The sequence below is a fragment of the Centroberyx affinis genome, unplaced genomic scaffold (genome assembly GCF_046629955.1).
Source record: "Centroberyx affinis isolate AG114_WGS23_722 - 3 ecotype Tasmania unplaced genomic scaffold, CSIRO-AGI_Caff_v1 ptg002802l_1, whole genome shotgun sequence".
Taxonomy (NCBI): Eukaryota; Metazoa; Chordata; class Actinopteri; order Beryciformes; family Berycidae; genus Centroberyx; species Centroberyx affinis.
Genome location: NW_027280948.1, coordinates 34,949 through 57,247, shown reverse-complemented (window position 1 = coordinate 57,247; position 22,299 = coordinate 34,949). Strand labels below are relative to the sequence as shown.

At 43.8% G+C, this 22,299-nt stretch overlaps 1 protein-coding gene across 5 annotated transcripts in view; it reads left to right on the top strand.

Annotated features, from left to right (window-relative positions):
• map7d1a (MAP7 domain containing 1a) overlaps positions 1-22,299 on the top strand; it is a 43,762-nt gene that overhangs the window by 13,342 nt on the left and 8,121 nt on the right. For 2 of the 5 annotated variants that reach the window (XM_071535959.1, XM_071535957.1), the window contains exons 2-14: positions 2,544-2,744; positions 6,481-6,549; positions 7,429-7,449; positions 10,688-10,851; positions 11,070-11,181; positions 13,867-13,971; positions 15,647-15,769; positions 15,899-16,044; positions 16,537-16,667; positions 18,341-18,585; positions 19,583-19,865; positions 20,766-20,946; positions 22,042-22,146. In XM_071535959.1, the coding sequence (XP_071392060.1) occupies positions 2,544-2,744; positions 6,481-6,549; positions 7,429-7,449; positions 10,688-10,851; positions 11,070-11,181; positions 13,867-13,971; positions 15,647-15,769; positions 15,899-16,044; positions 16,537-16,667; positions 18,341-18,585; positions 19,583-19,865; positions 20,766-20,946; positions 22,042-22,146 (1,886 nt within the window). The remainder of the gene's footprint in view (positions 1-2,543; positions 2,745-6,480; positions 6,550-7,428; positions 7,450-10,687; positions 10,852-11,069; positions 11,182-13,866; positions 13,972-15,646; positions 15,770-15,898; positions 16,045-16,536; positions 16,668-18,340; positions 18,586-19,582; positions 19,866-20,765; positions 20,947-22,041; positions 22,147-22,299) is intronic. The other 3 variants (XM_071535958.1, XM_071535960.1, XM_071535961.1) reach the window with 3 other exon arrangements.

Here is a 22,299-nt window from a genome sequence, read left to right as displayed (position 1 = left end):
AGTCGCCCACAGTCCTGTCAGCCAGCTAGTGCTTTATGGCCCCAGTTCCCCAGGTGCTCGGGACTGTACTGGATATGAGGCAAGACAATGGCCATCTTTCAGAGTTGCACTTGCTCCTCTCACCTTTGGGACCCTGCTTGTCATATCTACCCCGAGGGGTTTTGTGCAATTGTGAGAAAATGATACAATATGATAAAGACAGACAAGAGGATTTTATGATTCTTAACCCCCCCTCCTCCACTAGTCACAATAGTGTGATCCCTGGGGATGTACAGCTTTATTTATTTGTAAGACAAGTGTAGGGATCAGGTTGATCATTACAATATTTTAAATTGTAGGTCTCCTGTGTGACCTATTTTCCCCACAATAATAACATGGAAGAGAGGAGGAGAAAATCCAGGATCGGTCAGTAAGTGGTTTATACTTAGTGGCTACTGTTCTACTTGGCTTTAGACAAAGTTAGTCACAAACCCTGTGAGTTATGTTGTTTTAGGTATAGCTTTCACTATATGCAACTATATGCAATCCTACCTTCATTAAATGCAATACTGGCTGATTCTCCCTGTCTGTTTTTACAACTGCCTTTCTGAGTTTACTTCCAAAATTTCACTGAAATTACCCAACAACAGCAGATTTCAGTATTCATCCTTGACTTTCAGTTTATCTCTCTACCACCCACCCCTCAGACCCCCATTCCCCCTCTCTCGTCATTGCAGTGTTTTGGCTGCAGTCCCGTTGCCATGCAGAGACCACAACAATGGCCCCTCTCTCTCGGAGCACATCCATGCCGGAGGAATGCTTATTTAATAGTGGCGTGCTTTGACAGGGGAACCACAATGTCTTGTCTCTCAGCTGAGCTCTTTCATACACTCAGCTCAGTTCATACCGCCTGTCTGTCTGTCTGTCTCTCTCTCTGTCCTTCTCTCTCTCTCTGTGTCTCTCTCTCATCTCTCTTCTTTCACCTCTCTGGCCATGGCGCCCTGTCCAACTAAGGGTCATCACAGTAACTGCCTCCATTTCCCAGACTGATGACATAGCTTTTGCATGTGCCTAGCTGAGCTCAGGCAAACTTGTCCATATGGTCTGATATCTGACTGAGTACTAAGCATCAGTAGTTGCAGTGGTGAGAAGTTTGCTTGGCTTTACTTTATTGGACTGACTGCTATTCATGCAGACCTTTGTCCAGCAGGTGTCTTTGTGCCTCTGTGACTGGGGTTTAACAGCCATCTGAGTGTTACTCACGTGAGAGCAGTAGGCTTGCAAAAAATTACTACACGGCATGGTTTAGAGGAGACATTTATGGCTTAAGAAGCATACAGTTACAGCATACAGCCTACACTATACAAAGCTGTAACTAATTCTCTCAATTTTTAAGTTGCACAGCATCGGCCTCTCCTCATTGGTGCTCTTCCATGCAATCCTACTGAAACTATTGAATAGCACAGCACTCGTATAGTAAATCTTCACTTCACGCACTGTCTCTCTGTGACAGCCCCCTACTGTCTGTGTTGTTTTTAGCCCATGTCTGAATAATTTAGAGCGTGTTGCCCCAGTGTTTACCCTCAGAGACTATGAAGAAGAAACTATGCCCCAACACGGTTTCATAGGGAATGCAGAGGTACAGTGCTGAGTGGACAAAGCCAAATATCCCCCCTGCGAGGGTCTTTGTTTGGCCGCCAAAGCCTGGGCAAACTTATGTTTGAGCAGGAGATTCAAGTTCAGCAGCCTGCCAAATGTGAGTCATGGTGCTCTGAGTGAAGCTGCTGTCCCAAGAAAGCCAGTCCGGCTGCTCCTTTATCAAGAAGCTTTTAAAATCTCTGGGAGTCCAAATGAGTGTTGAGCCTATTTCAGTAGGCTCAAGCGATTAAACCGGCTGCTATTATGAGTAGTTTTCATCAGAAAGAAGTTTGGCTACTTCTGGGCAGATGATCACTCTGACGCTGTTTTCCTAAGCAATTCATTCCACCTCGATGGAATCATCAAGAGGCCAAAAAGCAATTACTGTGTTTTGTTCTGCCAGGCAGTCAGGCCATTTGCTCAGGCCTGGCTGTCGATAAATCAGTCGCCGCTGTGGAGAAGTGGTTTTAGGCGCAGAGATCGAGGGGCAGGCTTAAGACCTGTTATCTAGTGCTACTGAGCAACGGGTGTAATCTCATTTTGTACAGTAGATAATATCGCTGAACCGTAGGAAAAATAAAATCATTGTACAGAAGCACGGATTGTTTCTTTGGCGGTGCTCTATTTAATTGTTTTGCTACAGCATTGAAATTTGAGTGACCACTTTAGTCTGAATTATAAAATTGAACAATTCCCCTTTGAGGAGAGGATAGTCTTCTCTTTATAGCCACCGACTCGCTCCGCCCCTCACACTTGATACATGAAACTCAGGTTGCAGTATACGTCATCCAGACTGAGGTGCATAGGCCCAGCAGTGAAAGGAATGAAGACAAACTGGTTGGGTTCCATCTCTGTGCCTGTGTTTCATCTTACCTCGTCATTTTCTCACTTGTTTTCATTCTCTGTCTCTCTCTCTCTCTGACCAGCTCCCCATCCAGAACTGAACACAAACCCCACACGGCCGGACCCGGAGGGGGAGAGCTGCCCCCCCAAGACAGACACAACCCAGAGAATGGAGTCCCCCACTAAGAAAGACACAGCCCGGAGATTGGCTACCCCCACAAAACCTGACATCATCCCCCGATCACCTGCTTCACCGGCATCACCTGTCCCCAGGTCGAAAAGAGGTAAAGCAAAAGTTTCTGCTGTAATGCGTTAATGTAACTTGTATAGAATTCAGTGGCTTAAAGGCAAAACATATAATGGAAGTTCAGTTAGACCTGACTCGACTAGAAGATCTAAAGCAGTGCTGATAATGGAGCAATTACTTCTGCACTTCAGTGGACTCGGGTCAGCTCTCTAGAGGCAAGGTAATGCTTCGGTATCAGAGTAATAGTGACCACATGCTTTCAGGAGTGAAGCTAAATCCAATAGAGCTGCTGCAGTTTATCTTTGTTTGTCGGTACTAAGTGTGGAACACAGCCCCATTGAGGAAATAGAGATAGCTTCAGGCGGAATTGAATTCCTGCAGAAAATATCCCCGTAATATATGGACAGATGATCCTTGTCGGTAAGTGGGTTTTCTAATGCTAGTCGCTGCCAGGCTCTCGTGTGGGGGTTTGTAATCACCTCCGGTCCCTAATGAAAGGTGGGCAGAAGGAACCTGAATAGGCATCCTATTTCAGTGAGTGATGCCAAGAGGGCATTAAGTTTGACCTGGCAGTTGCGCCATAGCTGAGTCCACAATGCCGCTGCTTGTCCTGCTCACAGGCGCTGGCTAACAGCACATGCGAACTCCAAGGAACATGTTTGGGTTTTCTTGGAGTGTAAGCCTCTTTTCTCTCTCCCCTTTATCCATTAATCCATTGACTGTGGTCATGGTCTTTATTCCCATAGCATGAGGTGACAGGGATAAACCCCGAAGTCCCAAATTGCTCCCAAAACCGTAACGATACTGTCACTTCGAATACCTTGCTATGACCTCGGCCACATCAGTCATATCAAGGGTTTTTTGGTATTCTTAGTTCAGCTATCATGCTGGCTCTATTTTAGAGAAATATGTGGTTCATTCCCAGTCTCCTGATTCCAGAAATGACCCTCACTTCCCTTTTGCCCTCCAAGTTCCTTTTCCGCTGGTTCCGTAAAGCTCATTATTTGTGAGGTTTTGCACGACCCAGAGGCGTATGACGAGGACGAGAAGCACTCCACGGCTCTTAATTAGTGAAATGAAATAGTGAGGCTTGTAGCTCAGTTGGGAACCACTGCTTCTCGTAATGGTCTGCTTAATTAAATTTTGGCACATCTCAACCATTTCCCTATGACAGCGGAGATGGCACTTGGCTACTGTCCACCAGCTCCCCCCCTGGAAGGTGGTGTCAAGGATTGTTCCACACTGTCACTGTCAGGGGCGTCCTGCTGCTTCAGTTCACCCATGCTTGATTATAATCTGTTGCTGTGGAGTGGCTGTAAAAGCATAGGACGTTCTGTCTGATTTTTGTCTGAAACAATAGTGAGTAGATGGATAGAAAATGTACAGACACATTGGGATTCTTTCTTGTTCTAGTGTGTCCAATGGCTTTGCTCAGTGGGGCCTGTTTTGGCCGGCACATCACTCTATACAGTATGTCCCACACTCCTCCTCTTTTACCCCCATTCAGAGGCATAGAGAATCACACAGAGCCGGGATTTTGAAAAGATGCCAGAGTGTGTTCTCACACTCTGGAGCCCTAACACTGCACCCAGCAGTATTTTCTGGGCCAGTCTGTTTTGGTCTCCGAAGCCTGTGCATGTGACATATGATCAACATGGTGGTGAGCTGCAAACAGCAGCACACATCAAACCCAACAGCATCGTGCACTTGAGCTTTCCATATTCCTATAAATACCAAAGTGGGTCAGAGGTTTTTCTTAGGGGAGGCTGCACGACAGATTGTTTTCATGTGTTATGATTAACGCCTCACCCTATTAGACTCTGCCGAAGGATGAGTTCCTTTGTCTCTGGTGTGGAACATATGGTCTGTTTGGACTGAGGGGGTGATGTGGCATGAAGACTAGGTGCTTAGGAAAGATCAAGATTGTAGCCTACATAGAACTCCATTTCAGAAAACAGGAGTTCTAAAATAGGAATAACACATTTTGGATTATGGCCAAAAGTTCCAAATTATCTAGTCCAGCTGTGATTCTGTGTTATGAATTAGGCTATTACGCTGCAATTTTCTCAGAGGATGGATTAATTTGGCTGTAATCATATAATCATGTAATAAAATGCATTCATCTATAAATTCTTCAGAGTCGGTACAAGAGCAATTTGTGCTTTATTAGCAAGTCAACATGAGTCAAGTACAATATTTTCCCAGGAAGCTGCAGCAGCTATCATGAAAGGATGCAGTTGGAATTCCTGAGATGGCTGAGCTCTGTGTTTGCATGGGCTGCTCTGCCCCAAGGGTTACTCCTACTGAGTGGTACTGCAAAGGTATTTCGGGGTAATGGTATGTGTGACCGAACGTCAGAGATGTCACAGAGAGAGGGGGATATGGAAGCACCCCCCTCTAGTCATAACACACACACACTCACGCGTACATAAACACACACACGTCCAGATGGCACGTGAGATTTAGTGTGCCTGCTACATACTGCAGCTCTTATCTGAAGACGACTGGCTTGCCTCAAGACTTCTCTTTGAACATTTGTTCTTTGGTCATACGCACAGGCATCTGCCATTCGTATAGCACTGGTGTTGAAATATTGACGTTGCCAGTTTCCTGTCATTGTCTTGTGGCATGCATTTCCTTGTGGTGAGATTTTAAAAAGTTAAAAGCCCCCGCCACTGTGACTTAGCAGCACAGAAGAGAACGTTTACCCATATAATCATGTTTAAGAGAAGGAACGTGCATCATTACTGCCCCTCCACGATGTTCAGTTGAAGGGAGGCGGGAATGACAACTACTCTGACAAAATGATTGATGGCAAAGAAATAATTATACTAGAAATAATGGTACTTTTAAAGGATTTGGTACCTAAAGGATCTTGGAGGAAGACAGGTAATTAAAGTCCTTGGTTGACACAGGGTCCTCTTTATTGTAGAGATATTGAATGATAAGGTACAGGTTATATCTGTTATTAGTATTATTATTTTTTTTTAGTGTTCAAGTGTTCTTAACTCTTAAATTATATGTTCTCTTCACTACTCACTACACGACTGACTAACCAGCTTTAGTTGACAATCTGAATTAGGGGTTTTCCATCTTGCTTGTACACCTGCAGAAGGAATGGGCAATCATGGGCCATGGAGGGCCGAGAGTCTGCTTGTTTTCATTCCAACCAAACACTACACCAGCTGATCTCACTGACTGGCACACCTTCAACCAGAGAGGAGGAACTAATGAGTGAAATCACCTGGTGTAGCCTTTGGTTGGCATGAAAACCCGCAGACTCTCAGCCCTTCATCACACATGATTGCCCATTCCTTCTGCAGATGTACAAGCAAGATGGAAAACCTCTAATTTAGATTGTCAACAAAAAGCTGGTTAGTCAGTCTCACCTTAACTGGAATCATTGGCTGGAGAGAGATCGAGTAGGATGTACAGGGAAGTGGGTTGTGAATCCAGTTTCTCAGATTCTCACTGCCAGGGTTTGTCGGTGTTGCAGATCTGGGTCAAATGAGTATATGCAAATAATTCTTAGCTTTTGTTTTTATCTGCTTGAAAACAGAAGCAAATGCCAACTACCATTTGGCCCAGGTCTGAACATGGAAATAGCCTATTATATTATCTGATTCCCACTGCCAGCTTTCCTTGGGGTTTATCTCTCCAACTGTGCAGATGTGGCTGAATGGATTGGACTTACTGATCTGAGTGTACAATGACCTCTCTCATTCACACACCCTCTCCCTCTTTCTCTCCCTTTTCTCTCATTCTCACCCCAGACTTAGTCAAGTCAGAGGACAGGCAGAAGCTTGCCAAGGAGCGGCGGGAGGAGAAGGCCAAATATCTGGGTAAGTCGAGGCAAGAGGTGGGAGGACGAGCCCTTTACATGGGAAGAGAGTTCCCCCTAGTGTTGGGGGTGAGAAGAGGTTGCTGTTTTGGGTTTGAGATTGTGTCACCATTGGGTTGGCTCTCGGCTACAGATGGCTTGCACATGTAGCACAGAAACTTGAAGATTAAAGAATAGTTTTGGCTTGTGCACAACAACAGCTGAAATAGGCAAAAACCAAGCCAACGTTTTACTAAAGACTGTTAAGAAGCATTCATTTTCTGCTTGCATGCTCAAATACTCATGAGCAGTTTCAGAACAATCGCTTATTGTCTGTTGTTTTGCGTTGGCTCACCGCAGCACTAAAATTTATGTTAGTTAAAAAAGTCTGACAGATTCTGCGTACTGCCAACAATCTAGCCAAAATCATCAATCTATTAACACAAATGCATATGCCCCTTTTCTTCCCTTTTTTTTTTTTTTTTTTGATGCACTTGCACTTTTAAGTTTCTTGGCAAGATTTTTGTTTAGATTTTGGCTAGATTTTTGTCCAGTTAAGTTTTGGCAGTGTGCAGAATGTCTGTCTTCATCTGAGCTTTGTTCCATGCACCTGCAACTTCAGAGCATTCTTCTACATTTTAACCAAACTTTAATTGACATAGTTTGATCAAATGATACGACACTTCTCAATGCCTTTGCTCACAATTTCTCCAGGGGCTTTAAAACAATTTCCATGGCTGTATTTTTCTGTCGGTTGTGATGGCATCCCACTGCTTGAGTGTTTATTTGTTTAACACATGGCTGTCACGCTGTCACCCGGCTAGAGTGACATACTGGCGGCGCACTGCTTTGCATGATTGACAGTTGCCTTTGTCTTCTCTCTTGCCCCTCCCCTCTGCAGAAGAGCTCAGCCAGTTACAAGGTAAGCCACTCACCTATGTGTATGTGGTGGTGGTGGTGATGGTGGTGGTGAAGACCTTTCTCAGTCATTCTGTTTGAGTTGGATGTATCAATTTAATACATCTGAGTAGTTTTAATCGTGTCACTCATATAATCATCTTTTAAAAAAAACATAATTATTGTGTGTGTTCCTTTTGTCGTGGCTGTCTTTCTTTCTTCTTTCCCATGAGAGATTATCATTATTTTTTAACCTTTTCTCTCTCTGAATTACATTTAAGCCTTCTTAGATGTGTGTTTTAATCAATTCATGTAGCCATAGACTGATCACTTAACCAATCATTTTTGTATAAGTGACTGTCATTATTGGCTGACATTATTGGATGTTGTGTGCCTGGAGTTTGAACTTTGTGTCCCAACTGCAGCTCCACGCCGCTCCTTAGATTTCACATTTGAAGATAACATGTTAGAATCACACACCACAAAACCACTCTGATTACAATCTTACTATAGAAATTAGAGGGTTTTAGAAACGCTCGCGGCCAGATTTAGCTTGGCTGTGAATTTACATCTCAACACGTTTGCGTTGCCAAATGAAAATCAGACTGTTAGAAACAATAAAAAAAGGGATATTTGGAGAAATAGGGAAAGCTGTGAATTCACATAGCCTTGTTTAGATGCAAAGTTGAGTGAACCTCTCTTTTCAGAGTTCTGTGCAATTTTTGGTGTTAGTGTGTGACTGTGTCACATTGCTTGCGTGGACATTTTTGTCTCTGGGATGTGGGAGTCTCTGAGTCTCGCAGGGTAATAATAGTTTTACACTTTAGATACTGTCATTCTATCTAAACCCAGAGCAGTATCATGAGAACAATCTGCATGTTTCTGGAAATTCTTTTATTATTTTTACAATGTGCCTGATTTTCATTGGTGATATAGATATTAAGTATGATATCTTATCTTGGCCTCACTTTTGGCAAAGCTGTACTAGTCTATAGTAAAAGCTGCAGGCCATATTATGTAGGTCAGAATGGAAAGATTATCTGCATAAAATAATAGAGAATGAATTCACAATTGCGCCCTGCATTCTCCCGTGACTCATTTCTATTGTAAAACTCAACGCAATCCTACTTGTACTTTCAGTAATGCCCAGTTGTTAATCCAACCATGTATTCAAGTGCAGTAAGATGAGGGCGGCACATTTCCTACCATGGATCAGTCTAATTGGGAGACCAGTAAGACCAGATGGTATGGCCCTGATCTAATACCCTCATTCAGACTGGGATAAGGATAAGATCCAACCAAAGCTTTTGTTTACAATATCAGCTTGAAAACGATCTTGGCTAGGAAGACTTTGCTTATGAAATATCACCCATAGTATTTATATCAGTAATTAAGTTGTAATAGAAGATCCCTACATTTCCTGCTTCCTTCATATTCCAGCTGATATCTCATTAAAATACTCCTCATCACGTTGAAGTGAAGCTGACTAATGCATGTATGTTCACTGATCTTTGAGAGAGCTGCATCATCAGAGTTTTGGCTGTGTGACCGCGCAGAAGCTACTCTCCTGTCTTGTCTGTCTGCGGTTGGATAATATGAATACTTAATGTGCGCAGGGTGGGAGCAGCACTCTGCTAATGATTATTTAATGACCTTGCTATAGAAAGCTCAGATGTTGGGTGTTAATGCTGATCACCGTCAGGAGAGTTGAGGGACTTATTTAAGGAATATCTACTTAAGATATTTAGGAGTAGTCATCTTTTGGGCCCTTAAATCCACACTCCACTACATCACTGAGATGATGGCAGATGGTGAATGAGTCTGAGAATACTGAAAATTGGATGTGTTAATTATGAGTGGAAAGCGTTCAGAATAACTTTCTCTTGGTACAGTATAACCATGAAGCCCCCCAGTCAATTCCCAACTCATTTTTCCTACATAGTCTGGAAAACCGTGGCCATTGCAGTGCTGCGGTTGCATGAGCCAAATTCAAATATGCAATCAGTGAGTGTCACACACTGTCACACACTCAATTTGCTTGGGAAGGGTGAGTGCAGTCTCGTTACTGTTTGGTTTCCTTTGATGCAGCAGAGAGGAGGTGGAGGGAAAGTTATGGATGTGGAAAATGGTAAAATATCTCAGCCAGCAAGCCTTAAATGTTGCCTTTGTGGGCACTTGAGGCTGTTTCCTCCTCCTCCTGCTCTGATCACAGCACAACAAATCCTGAAACCAGGGCGGATTTTCGTACAAATTCCCACTGCTGGGGTCTGCTTACTAGCCCCTAAAGCTTTGTATCACTAGAGGTTAATGATGTGGCTTCTCTCAAATCAAACTGTCATTATTAAAAGCCATCAAGCTGAGCTGAGCTGAAATACGCACTGCAGCCGGTAATACACAGGGACATATTTCTTTGCTGCGAGGTGCTGGCATGCTGTGCCTCGGTATAACTCAGCTTTTTGTTCCCCTCTAAGATAAAAGGCCAGCTCTGTGCCTCCCAATAAATCTCCAGCACTGTAGCCCCCAACATTGCTGCAATGCCCCTTGGCCATAATCTGATAACCACAACTAGTTGCTTTTGTTGCATCGAGTGCTTTGGAGAACTAAGCCTCGCCTCCTCGCAGAAGCTGATTCTTCATGGAGGTTTTACTTTGTAGCTGTAAAGAAATATGGTGGCTTGTGTACACAGGGAGGCAGCCGCAGAAGGCTTCTTTATACCCTCTTTGAATGGCTCAGGGGAGACGATTACCATATCAAAGTGCGGGGTTTATTGAAGCTGACGTGGAGGCTTGATGCGATTAGTCTGGTAAAGTGTCAGTTCAGAACTATCTGTCTAACTTGGCATAATCCAGTATTCTGTGGAAAAGTCAAGTAATTGAATTTATTTTTCCAAAGAAGCTGGGGATAGAGGTAAAAGGCAACACATTTCTTCAAAGAAGGCTTTAGATCTGAAGTGAACATCAGAGAGGCTTGACTTTTTGGAGAATTTCCTCAAGTTGCATGAGTTCAAAAAGGATTTTACTTGAATACCATCAACCTATCAAAAGAAGCTTTTATATGTCAGATAGTGCCTTTCAACAGATATCACACACTTTAGAGTCAGAACTGATAAAGACCTCCTTTCAAAGAATGGATTTTTGAAAGAGGATGCGTACCAAGGATACTATACCCATCTAGAGGGCATAGGAGAGAGAGAGGGGGCTCCATTTTCCAGTATCCTCATCATCTAACACTCCTGACCCTATCTTCCCTCTTGCTCCCCATAGCTACTAAAAAGACCCAGTGGCTGGAGAAGGAGGAGAAGGCGCGGCAGCTGAGGGAGCAGCAGCTGGACGAGCGGCGCAGGAAGCTGGAGGGGCAGCGGATCAAGGCGGAGAAACGTCGGGCCGCCCTGGAGGAGAGACAGAAACAGAAGCTGGAGAAGAACAAAGTACGATGGGGATAGAACAGGGGCTCGGAAATAATGCATTCAATATGTGATGCTTTAGAAGCTTAATAACACTAATCCTGTCAAAGATGGCACTGATTTGTAAGTGGATTCTGACCTTGGGTGTTGCAAACAGCATTTCATCTCTACAGGTCACACATACCTTCATCACACACTAGGTGGTTTAAATGACTGATTCCTCTTCTCTCTTGCCCCTGCAGGAACGCTATGAGGCAGCCATCCAGAGGTCCACCAAGAAGACCTGGGCAGAGATCCGCCAGCAGAGGTGGTCCTGGGCCGGGGCCCTCAGCCAGAACTCCAGCCAGAAAGAAAGTGAGTGTACTTGTCCAGCAGGAACCCAGATACACATCATCACAAAACCATGCTGTATGAAAAGGATTCGTTCTTTGTCAAAGCCTAAAGGTTAACTGCCTCACATAGCAATTCAGTCAATTTATGTCAATCACCTTGCCAGAATACACACTGCAGAAATTGTCCATCTTAGCAAGCCGTTTGATCTCATGTTGAGTCTTAAAATATATTTCTTCTTAAAACAATGAGGAATTCTGTCAATGGGGTGAGGTAATTCTACTTGTTTCCAATCAAGTCTCAGGAATTTGCTAGAAACAAGTGATATCTGGCAACAAGGCAGAATAAGGAAGACCACTCCACTCCAAGAAAATGTCACTTGATTCAAGAAAATTGTTGAAACAAGTTGATTTGCATTGGAAACAAGTGGAATGGTCTCATCCTACTGGCAGATTTTTACACTTCTTTTAAGAAAAATAATTAAGACTCGACACAAAACAAAATGGCTTGTTAAGATGGATTTTTTTTGCAGTGCAGCGTATGAGCACTTTACTGGCTATAGACTCAAATCTGTCAAGGTTTTCCATGTCATTACTGACTCTTGAACTTCAGTGCCATTAACCTGTCAAGTCCATTAGAAGAAAATAGTTTTAGCATCAATCAGCCTTCACACAGCTCCCTCGTTCCTTATAAGCTCATCGAAGATACAGCCTTATCTCTGATTTAACCACTCTGTGGTTAAAAATACACTCTCACTGAATCAGATGCGTCATTATTTGCTCTCTCAATGATGTTCTGCTACACCAGTCCAATTTCCTTGCAGAGGTAATTTGTTCTTTAGAGAGATAAGGCTAGCCTGTTAGCCATGCTCTCACAGATCCCTATAGATGTTCCATTGAGGCGCTTGGTGTAAACAGACACTACAGCAAATTGTCTTACAGATTCAAAAACAAATGGCACTCTTTCATCTACAATTGCACCATGTAGGTTGGTTTGAAGCGCTGAAGCTTAGGATGGGAGTTTATTTTAATTATACCAGACGTGAGGTAGACGCCTGCTCCTTATTCTCCACAGCAAAGTGAATGGGTTAGGTGTACATCATGCATAATGCTAGGGTTGGCATATGATGCTGGCAGATCTGTAGTCAGTAATGCAGCCTAAACAGATTTTTACGTTTTTGGCTGAGTTCTGTTTTTGTTTATATCTGATGTGCATTTACTGTATCAGTCATAGTGCTCATCTTAGCTGACCACTTCCTCTGATGTTAGCTAGTTCAGGCTGTTTGCCTCTTAAACATTACTTCAGGGTCATTAGCCCCTGGACACGACCAGACACTATTGATCGCACACTGTGATTATGTATTCAGCTGCTTTAGTGCAGCCGTTGCAGTAAGCGGGGATCTATCGACCAGCAGCAAACAGAATACGTTGTTCGTTAATGTTTAGTTGGCATTGATTAATGTCCTGACTTGTCAGCGGACTCTGAGATCAGAGTCTGCAATGGCTGCGGTGCCTGAGTATTACTGTAGAAACTGTGGGGAGGAACGCAGCTTGATGGATGCGTTGCTCGTGTCCCTATGTGCCATCCTACACACTCGCAGCTCTAAATCTGAAGAGTCCTGAGTTCCGTCTTATGTCCTTTAATCACCGCTGCCATATGCCAAGGGAATTATTGACACTCAAATCAATCTCTCCCTTCCTTCCTCCCTCACCAGCTTGCCGTCTGTCAGATGATGAAAGTAAACAAGCGTAAACAGGCTGCAGCGGACGAGCTGAGGGTTCAGGGAGTTGTTTAGGAAATGCTGCAGAGTAACCGTCTTGGCCTGCGGACCAAAAGAGCATTCTGCCTCCTCCATCAGCCCTGTGTATTGGAATGGAGACATTTAGGCTTGGCCTGCCTTAATACCTCCATTACAGTAATGTCCTCTGAATCATGTCTGGTGGCATTTTGGGGAAAGAGCAGCTTGTTCACTTGATTGGAGTGTATTAAAGGGATATAGAACTGGCAATAGATGCAAGAATTTCAGATGGATGCAATGAAAATGCATGACAGTATTGAGATTCAAGGTTTTCCTCGCGTCTGAAGTGTCAGTCCACATTGTCAACCTTGAAATGAATAATGCATTGCCTGCCAGCCTCTTTCCAATACTTGTTTGGTTGTTTTTTGGTTATTTCGATGTGTCTTCCCCTGTTCATTGGGCTTGGTGGTATTTATTTATTTATTTATTATTATTTTGTTTTTGCTGAAGGTTCTTCTTGAGTGTAGCCTTTTTTTTTTATGTGCTGTTTGCATTGGTATTGTTTTGAAAAAGGCATGTCCTCATTTGCATTATGCTTTGCATGTAGAATATAGAGGAGAACCTTAAAGTCTATAGTTTTCGAGGCATTCAGAAACATAAAATGTCATTTTTTTTAAGCACTTGTCTTGTACCATGGATGTCTGCCTGCACGCCTAAAGGCCAGCTGAAGTGAACCGCACGTGTACATGTGTGTGTGTGTGTGTTGTTATATATGCAGCCAGCCCACATGTATGTACTTTAGTGGGGGTGGGTGACATTACAAGCATGCTGTTATTGCTTGTGGCTGTGCAGTATGTGGGTGTATGTTTATCGGGGCCTTATTTAACCGTAACACGCCACAGAAGTTCCCCTCTGCCTCTGAACCATGTGACCTGTGTGAACATCTGTGTGGCGCTCTCTTGGCTTCTTAGGCAGATGCTCTGTGTCGGCGGTCAACCTGCCCAAACACGTGGACTCGGTTATAAACAAGCGACTCTCCAAGTCCTCCGCCACCCTCTGGAACTCCCCCAGCAGAAGTAAGGCAACGTCTGGGAGCGCCCCCCCCCCCCGCCTCCCGTTTCACTGTGTCCATCACTCTGCCGCCGTCGACACCTCCGAACCCTTCCATCGTCCACTATTTTTCCAGTTATTTTCCCCCCTTCCTGTGTTCAGTCCCTCTCCTGTGCTTGATGGTTGACCTCCGATTCATTTCCATCTTCCAAATTAGTTCTTTTTTTTTTATTTTCCAAAATTTGGTTTGTGGGGGTGACTTTTGACTCGTTTCCTCTGTGTTTTTCCCAATCTCATGCTCATATTTTAATATATGAGTTTATGTACTGTGCTCATATTTTGTTCTTCTGCCTTTTTTTTGTCTTTAGGTTGGTTCATTTTGTGGTGATGGTCATTTCATTCCTGATGTGTTTCTGTTGTCAGTCGGGTCCTTCTTTACTTATTTGTGTCTTTGACGATGTCTTAAGTGCTTTATTGATTGAATGTATGGAGGTGAGTGTGATTCTGTATGACTTTTCAAAGATGAATGATTTCCTTTTGTGATCGACTCACATTCAGAACTATCCACAAGTCAACCCTTCGTGCTTTAGATAAGTGCAGCTGCAGTCTTTTTTTAGTATGAAGTTAACCAGGTCATGGTGTACTCTTGCAAAAAAAAAAAAAGAGAAACTTCGGAGTTTGAAAAAGTAAAGTCAGGCACCAGGTTGTGAGTCAGCATTTTTTAGGAGATAATACATTCTGAACACTCCCCGAAGCACTGACTGTGCCTTTGTGCTGCTGGAAAATATACAAAGGTGAAGCTCACCTCTTAGCCTCCATCCACCGCTCCTCATTCCATCCTCTCTCCTCATCTTTTTAACTCTGTGCCTCTCTCTCTCTCTGTCTCTTACTCTCTTGCTTTCTTTCTCCTTTCTTGACATCCCTTACCTAATCCCTCCCTTGTCAAAAAACTTTGAATCCAACTCTTTTCACCCCTCTACCTGTCCCGTCTCTCATATCTCCGCTATATATCCTTGTGAACAGTCAGTGCAGGGTGTCAGCGCTGCATTTCTCGTCACTAGACCTTAAATCCAAATAAGAAAGTTGTGGCCCCAAATAAATGCTGATGAGGCTCCACAGAACAGTTACTTCTTTGCCTGTATGCTCAAGGCTACGGTTATAAATACTCGACTCGCTGTCTAGACAAGCATTTCAAATAATTCTGTCTCTTGGGTGGGACCAGTACAGCCCAAGGCTAGAGTAGACACATTTATCCAGCTCATTTTGTACCTTGCCAATGTCTCATAATCTCTTTGGGTGTCATTAAGGTGTTTTATTGGGGTTTTTGTGTATTTTTTTTCTTTAGAGGAATAGCTTAGGCGTCCTGAGTGTCTTTGTGGCTTGTAGACAAATTGCCATTTGTGTGCCATAACCTGATCAACTATGGAATTTCTTTTCTTTCCTCATCTGGTGATGAGTTTAAGATTTCAGTTAATCTTGAGTACTGTCTCCACTGTCTGGATAATCAGGGGGAACATGTCTGCAATGATTGATTTTTAATGCGTGCACGTTTCTCTAATGTGGATGCAGGTGGTGACGGTTTGGAGCAAATATACTCGTAACAGAGCTGTGATTCAAAATGCCGGCGTGCATTTTAAGCGGTATCTTTGAAGCTAATAGAAAGACTTATACAGTTTTCGGTCTGTTTATCCATACCTGCAGCCCGAACCCTTGCACTGAGTCCATGGGAGAGCAGTATAGTGGACCGGCTGATGACGCCCACCCTGTCCTTCCTCGCCCGCAGCCGCAGTGCTGCCAGTGTCCTCAGCAACGGCAAAGATGCCCGTAAGTATACAACAGAATGGGCTCATGTTCGTATAATATCTGTCTCATAGCAAAATAAAAGCATTTGCTGATGTGTGAAGTAAAAGTGGGCGCGTGTATGAAGATATTGTTTGTCTCTCTCCTCCCCAGAATCCCCCCTCTGCCCCCGTTCGGCCTCGGCCAGCCCCCTGACGCTGTGCGCCCACCGGCCCCACCACCGCTGCTCCGACCGCTGGAGGGTGACGTCCAGCACGCCAGACATCACCCAGCGCCAGCACAGACGGAGCTCCACACCCGTACGTCTGCCAAATTCGTTTTTTTTTTTGCCCTGACGCTAAATGTATCGTTAACAAATTGGTCACTCGGAGCCAAGCCCAGTCGCAATCCACTGGAATGCAGAAAAGGCAGGAAAGAGAACCTGGCAGTGTCTAGAGCCTCATAATGTAACTGTTTTTCCACAATACCAGCAAAGCTAAAACGCCATGAAATTTAATACAGCTGCTTCTGTTGCTACCAGTGGGTCTGTCATTCACCTGGCCTTGAATGAAAATTTAATGGCGAGATTGTTGGACTTGAGAAACTATTTACAAGAGAGCAAAAAATGCCCTGTGACCAGAATCCCTCTTTCTTGCAGAGTTGGTACTTTCTGTATAACAACTCATAATTTATTGTGCTGTATTTTCTGTTTTTATAATCATGTTGTAATTTTAGAAATCTAGATGTAGCTATGTATCTTGTATAGACAGATTGACATCGGTTCACCTTCTCTGCTCCTTTGTGTTTTACAGATGGATAAAAATAAGAAAGAAAAGAAAGACAAGGAACGGGAAAACGAGAAAGAGAAAAGTGCCCTCACTAAAGAGAAGGTGCTAAAGAAGAGACAGTCTCTACCCAGTATGAGATACAGACCCGATCCAAGGTAAAACGTTTGTTTCTTTTTTTTTTTTTTTACCTCAGATACCTACAGACTAGGGATGGGGTCAGTTCACTTTGGAGTTTGTCTATTGAAAAGCGGATTTTATTCATAATTTATAAACTGGAAAAGCATTGCAATTATCTCTCTCTCCTTTCTGCCTTATATCTAAAGATTTGCAGTTTCAATTTATGTTTTGAATTGAGTGAAGTGAATTGACCCCAACTCTGATACTGATTATGATTACATGTACCAGTAATCAGTTTACTGTCAGAACTCTAATTATGAGAATAATTTGATTTAAGCTGTTTACACACATTAAAAAAATCATGCTCCATTTGGTTTTCCAATCTTAGGCAATCTTGAATAGTGAAAATATTGTTTGAATAGTAAATTACCTTTTCCCCTATGGACGACAACCACAAGCAAGGCCAGTCATTTTCCTCCTGCTGTGAACTGCAGTCAAATTGCTCCCATGTTTATTTCATGTTGCTCCCATGTAACTTTCCCATGTTATTCAATGCCATGAGTCAAAAGAAGCATGAAGGATGGATGTAATCAAAGATGCTAGGTGTGAACATTAACAACTCAACACCTTGAATATATGCTAGGCAAGTGTGGTACCTTGTGAAAACCATGCAAACATTGTCACTTAAATCTTCCTATGAGTATTAAGTGGGTTATCCTTAGATCCCCTTGTCCCGCAGCTTGTTTAAGGCCATCGACAGGGTTAGGCAGGGTGACCGTGTTTACGTCTGTGTGGCGCCGACTGCATATTTCACGCACTAATTGAGCCTAGGCAAGGAGTTAAAGATCCCAGGCGGAGTGGATATTTCCTCTGTAAGCTTCAGGCTATAGAAATGAATGACATCCATGATAGAATGAAGGGAATGGGAGAAAAAAATAAAGCCTTTGACTCAACAAAAAACGCAACAAAGGGCTCAGCAGAGCTGTCAGTGCCAGAGGCATAGAGGAAAAGCCTCTTCCCTATTATAATGGATGTTTCCTATCCCAAGTGTTGCATTGCCTGACTAATGCTGGGAAACTGACCCATAATGCACTTTGAGGGATGATGCAATGTTTGAGTGCTTTGTCTGCTTTGAACCTGTTGGGTGAAGTCAAGTTTCTTCAGGGATTTCTAAGGACAAGAGGGAACTGAGCTGCCTCCGCTAAGAATGAGATTTGATACACATATTGGACTGATTAATGTTGCGGTTGTCTCCAGGAGTGTTTTTCAGGATATGTTTAACTTTAAACAGTCCACATAAAACACAGTGGGGAAAGGTCTTCCAAGGTAGCCTAAAGATATATAAAAAAAGAAAAACAGATCGGTAGCTTGAATGTAAAAAGTATGTTTATTAATGCTCCATATAAGCGCACAAATGAAGAAAAAAACCCAGAAAAAAGTGAATAAGTGTGCAAGGGACGAACAAAACAAAAAATAACAAAAAAGGCTTATATATATGCAGCTATGCAACGCTGCCTGATAAACTTACTTTTTGCATTCAAGGTCCTTCTTATCAGTTTTTTTTTTTTTTTTACTTGAAACTAATAAAACATTTAAGCCTGAGCCTATGATAAGAGTAATGTGCTCAAATTGCTTTGAATGTAGCAGACAATAATTGTCCAGATAATTTCACCTCACTCTTCACCCCTCTGTGTGTTTTCTTTCCCTCCAGCCCAAGTCCTTTATCCAGACAACGGCCCTCATCCCCAGCCACTCCTAAGGGCAGAACTGCCTCTCCCAGCCCCGCCGCCTCCCCAAGCCCCAAGCCACCATCCGCCCGCAGCAGCCCCTCCACTCCCAAGGCCCGGCCAAAGAGAGCCAGGACCCCTGCCAGGATAGACCACCGCACCTCCTCCCCCGTCCCCCTGGAGAGAGTTAAGGAGCCTCGCAGGTCTGCCACCCCTGAGGAGAGGAAGAGTGAGTACAGGAGAAAGAGAAAACTGATGATAGTGGTTTTACAAGCCAATTGTCACAGAACTATATTGAAATGTATTGTGACAATCTGTCAAGATTTTGCTGTTTATCGTTATAATGAAACTAAACACTACAAATTATGTCCTGTGGTTATGCCAAGGTTTTCTCAAAGTTAGACTGTTTAACACAGTGGCCATCAATCATCATTGGCTTTTCCTCCAGCAGACTAGCTTGGTAGTTATATACATGGGTTTGGATAATTTCTAGGCAACACTGCAGAATAGAGCAGTACACTATACACTTTTCCTTCCATTTTTAGTCTACACATGGAACAACACGCCCCCACATAAGATACATTAGACTTGTATGTCTCTTTGTTTCCCTCCTTGGCTGAGTCATACTTTTTTTATATGCTGGGAGTTCTTATATGTCTGGCTCAGCCTCTTCCCATGACTGAGGAAGAATGGATCTGAGACCTCCAGATGGAAAAAGTGAATGAGCCTCTGGAAAATCTGTGGGGTTTTTTTTTGTTTTTTTTCTAAGAGCAGTAGCATTGGAGCCAGCAAAGATTACCATCGGTCTTAATTAGGCATGCAAACAAAGGCAGCTCGCTGAGTGAAACACACACAGCTCCTTGGTCTGTGTCTCTTCACACACAGTGCTAAGAGGCTGCGCTAATCAGCCTTAATTATGTAATTACCAGGCTTGAAGCTCTTAGGCTGAAGCTATGGCTATTGTTTATAATTTCCAACTGCTGGGAACAGAATGTTTCACAGTGCATGTGGGGTGCAGGGTGCAGTTGAAATGGTTGTCAGTCTTATTTAAGAAAAACTTGATATGCACCCCTATGAGAAAGGGGTATTTTAACAGTGATTATTTGTTGGGAAATGGAAATAGTCACATTGAAAGGCTACTTCTGTTAAAGTCGCAATCTGCCCCCACAGATATATATACGTTATTCTCTTTCTTTGTGTATTTACACTCCTTTTTCCTGTTTTAGGTTCCCCTGTGGTCCCTGCCATCGTTGTATCCTCAGCCCCTGTCACGCCCCCTTCGCTGAGTACACCAATCACAACGACTGCCACCGCCTCAGCAACGCAGCAGGTCCAATCAGCTCCCAGCGTCCCTGCGGCCTCACCTGCACCTTCTCCGTCAGCCAAGCCCATGGCCGGCACCAACGACCCAGAGGAGGCGGGCCGCATCCTGGCTGAGAAAAGACGGCAGGCCCGTGAGCAGAGGGAGAGGGAGGAGCAGGAGCGCCACGAGCAGGAGGAGAAGGAGAGGTCAGAGGAGTGCAGCATGCCTCAACACACACACACACACACACACACACACACACACACACACACACACACACACATACTCAAAGAGGGTCAGCACAGTGTTGATCTTGCCCAGTCAAAAAGCTGTCAAGCTCAAACTGCAGATGAAAGGAATTTTACCCATGACAGGAATTCCCAAGCTCTGTTCCCACACTTGGTTTGTGGAAATTTTGTCTTTTAACCAGGACTTACTCATTGCGTCAGCCATCACTTAGCTGAACAGACTGTTGGCCACAGCTGGGATGTGAACAACGCTTAAAAAATGCACTTTGTAATGTGACCTTCACACAATAATATGAGATTAGTTCTGATGCTGAACAGTATGCAGTTTATCTTGAGTGATGCTGTGTTTTTTGGTGCACAACAAATTGCCTCATGGAGGACATTTACATTTTTCTAATCTAATAAATGAAGAAGAAGACATCAGTATATTGTGTATCACCTAAGCTCCATGCAGTATCATAGCACATGTACAGTATATCTGAATGAGACCTCACTCAGCACTGGCCCTGATATGTGCAAGCTTGTAGGAATGGCTATTGTGGCTAGCCTATTGTGCCATTCGGACCACAGCAAGCCACTATTTATAGCTTGGCAGCAACTTGGTCTCTTGTTGCCGCTCTCCATGTCATCATCGCGCAGTTCCTGCCAAGTGTTTCCATTTCCTTAAATAGTTTGGTTTCCTGATGGTTGCCTGTGTTTCATGATAAACTGTCAACTCAGCAGAGCTGCTGTGGCCTGTCAGTAAATGGATTTACATTACTGTTTGCTGCATTTAATGAGTTTGGTATCTTTGAAACTGGAACATTATTTTGGCAAAAATGCTCATGCTCAGCTTTGCCTAATGCCCCGTCTATTTAGGATCCTAAGAGAGGAACGAATAGCGAGGGAGGCAGAGGAGAGGCAACGCAGGGAGGAGGAGGCCCGCGCCATGGCCGAGGAGCAGCGGAGGAGGGACGAAGCCCAGCGCCTGCAGGACGAGAAGGAGGCAGAGGAGAGAGCCAAGGCCGAGGAGGAGGAGAACCAGCGCCTGCAGAAACAGGTAAACTGACTCTCCAACTCCCAGAATGCAGAGGGAGCTCTCTGAAGTACCTCAAATCAAGCCACATCACACTCAATGTAATTCTCAAGTTCTCAGCCAGGTATCAGGAGAATACGAAAGACGTTAATGAACCTGGTCCAGGGAGGTCTGGTTAGTCAGATAAGGGTGAAAGGGAATTGCAAGTCATTTTGCCTCATGGCAGTGACAAGGACATTCAGGCACCTCTGTGACAGTTGTTACTGCCTGTCAAGACACACACACACACACACACACACGCACTGCACCCTCACATCATCCCCAGGCACTTAACCATCACACCTTGTCCACTCTCAATATCACCTTGTCCACTCTCTTATCTTCAACACAAAACCTGTTTGTGAGTCACATGGCGTTTGACATCACCCACTTTCACATGTAGTGCCTTAGCTCAGCTGGTCATCTCACTCTGACCTCATTTGATAACACACTTCTCCAAAAACACAGTCCAGTATTTTTCTACATCAGTGTGATTTGTTGTCATTGATGGCAAATATTAATCCAAACTGGCCCATTCACTGTGAATTTTTACTTTGACTTCTACTATCGACTCACAACTGGTAACCTCCTGTGTTTGTGGATGTTGCCGAGGAGCAGCTTAGGGGAATTATCGTCCCCTTAACAGGAACTGATTTCCATTGAACCACAAAATGGGGCCATTCATTGAAGTGTTTGTTTATCCTGTAAACCTATGACAGGAGCATCTGCTGGGCCTTTCTTATCTCTGTATGTGTCTTGTCCATCACCTACCCATTGCCACCCCCTTGTGGTCTTTCAGAGAAATGGCATTTGTGGTTAAATGTGGTCCAGTATAATTATGCTGAGGCCCAAGTATTGTATTTCACTTTGAATTGTCCTCATGAGGCTATAATTGTTGAAAATAGACACTTTGGGCCTAAAGGTACAGGAAAATAACCCTTTTGTGGTTGTAAACAATAATTGCAGAGAACAGCCACACCCATGTTATGCAAGAGCCATGTTTATTTTGGCCAAGACTTTTTTCCCTCCCCTTTCTGCCGACATTAAAATTGTTGTTGGATTCTCGCCTGTGTGTTTCAGAAAGAAGAGGCTGAGGCTAAAGCCCGGGAGGAGGCGGAGAAGCAGCGTCTGGAGAGGGAGAAACACTTCCAGAAGGAGGAGCAGGAGAGGCTGGAGAGGAAAAGGGTAGGGCAATTCATCTGGCCTTCCATCATTGTTCTCTCAACCAGGTTTTACATTCACCCAATTCAAAATGGAAATTACGATTTCCATAGTTATAAGTAGAAGTTTCATTCTCAGTCCTTTCTTATTTGACCACAAATAAGACCAAATTTATGG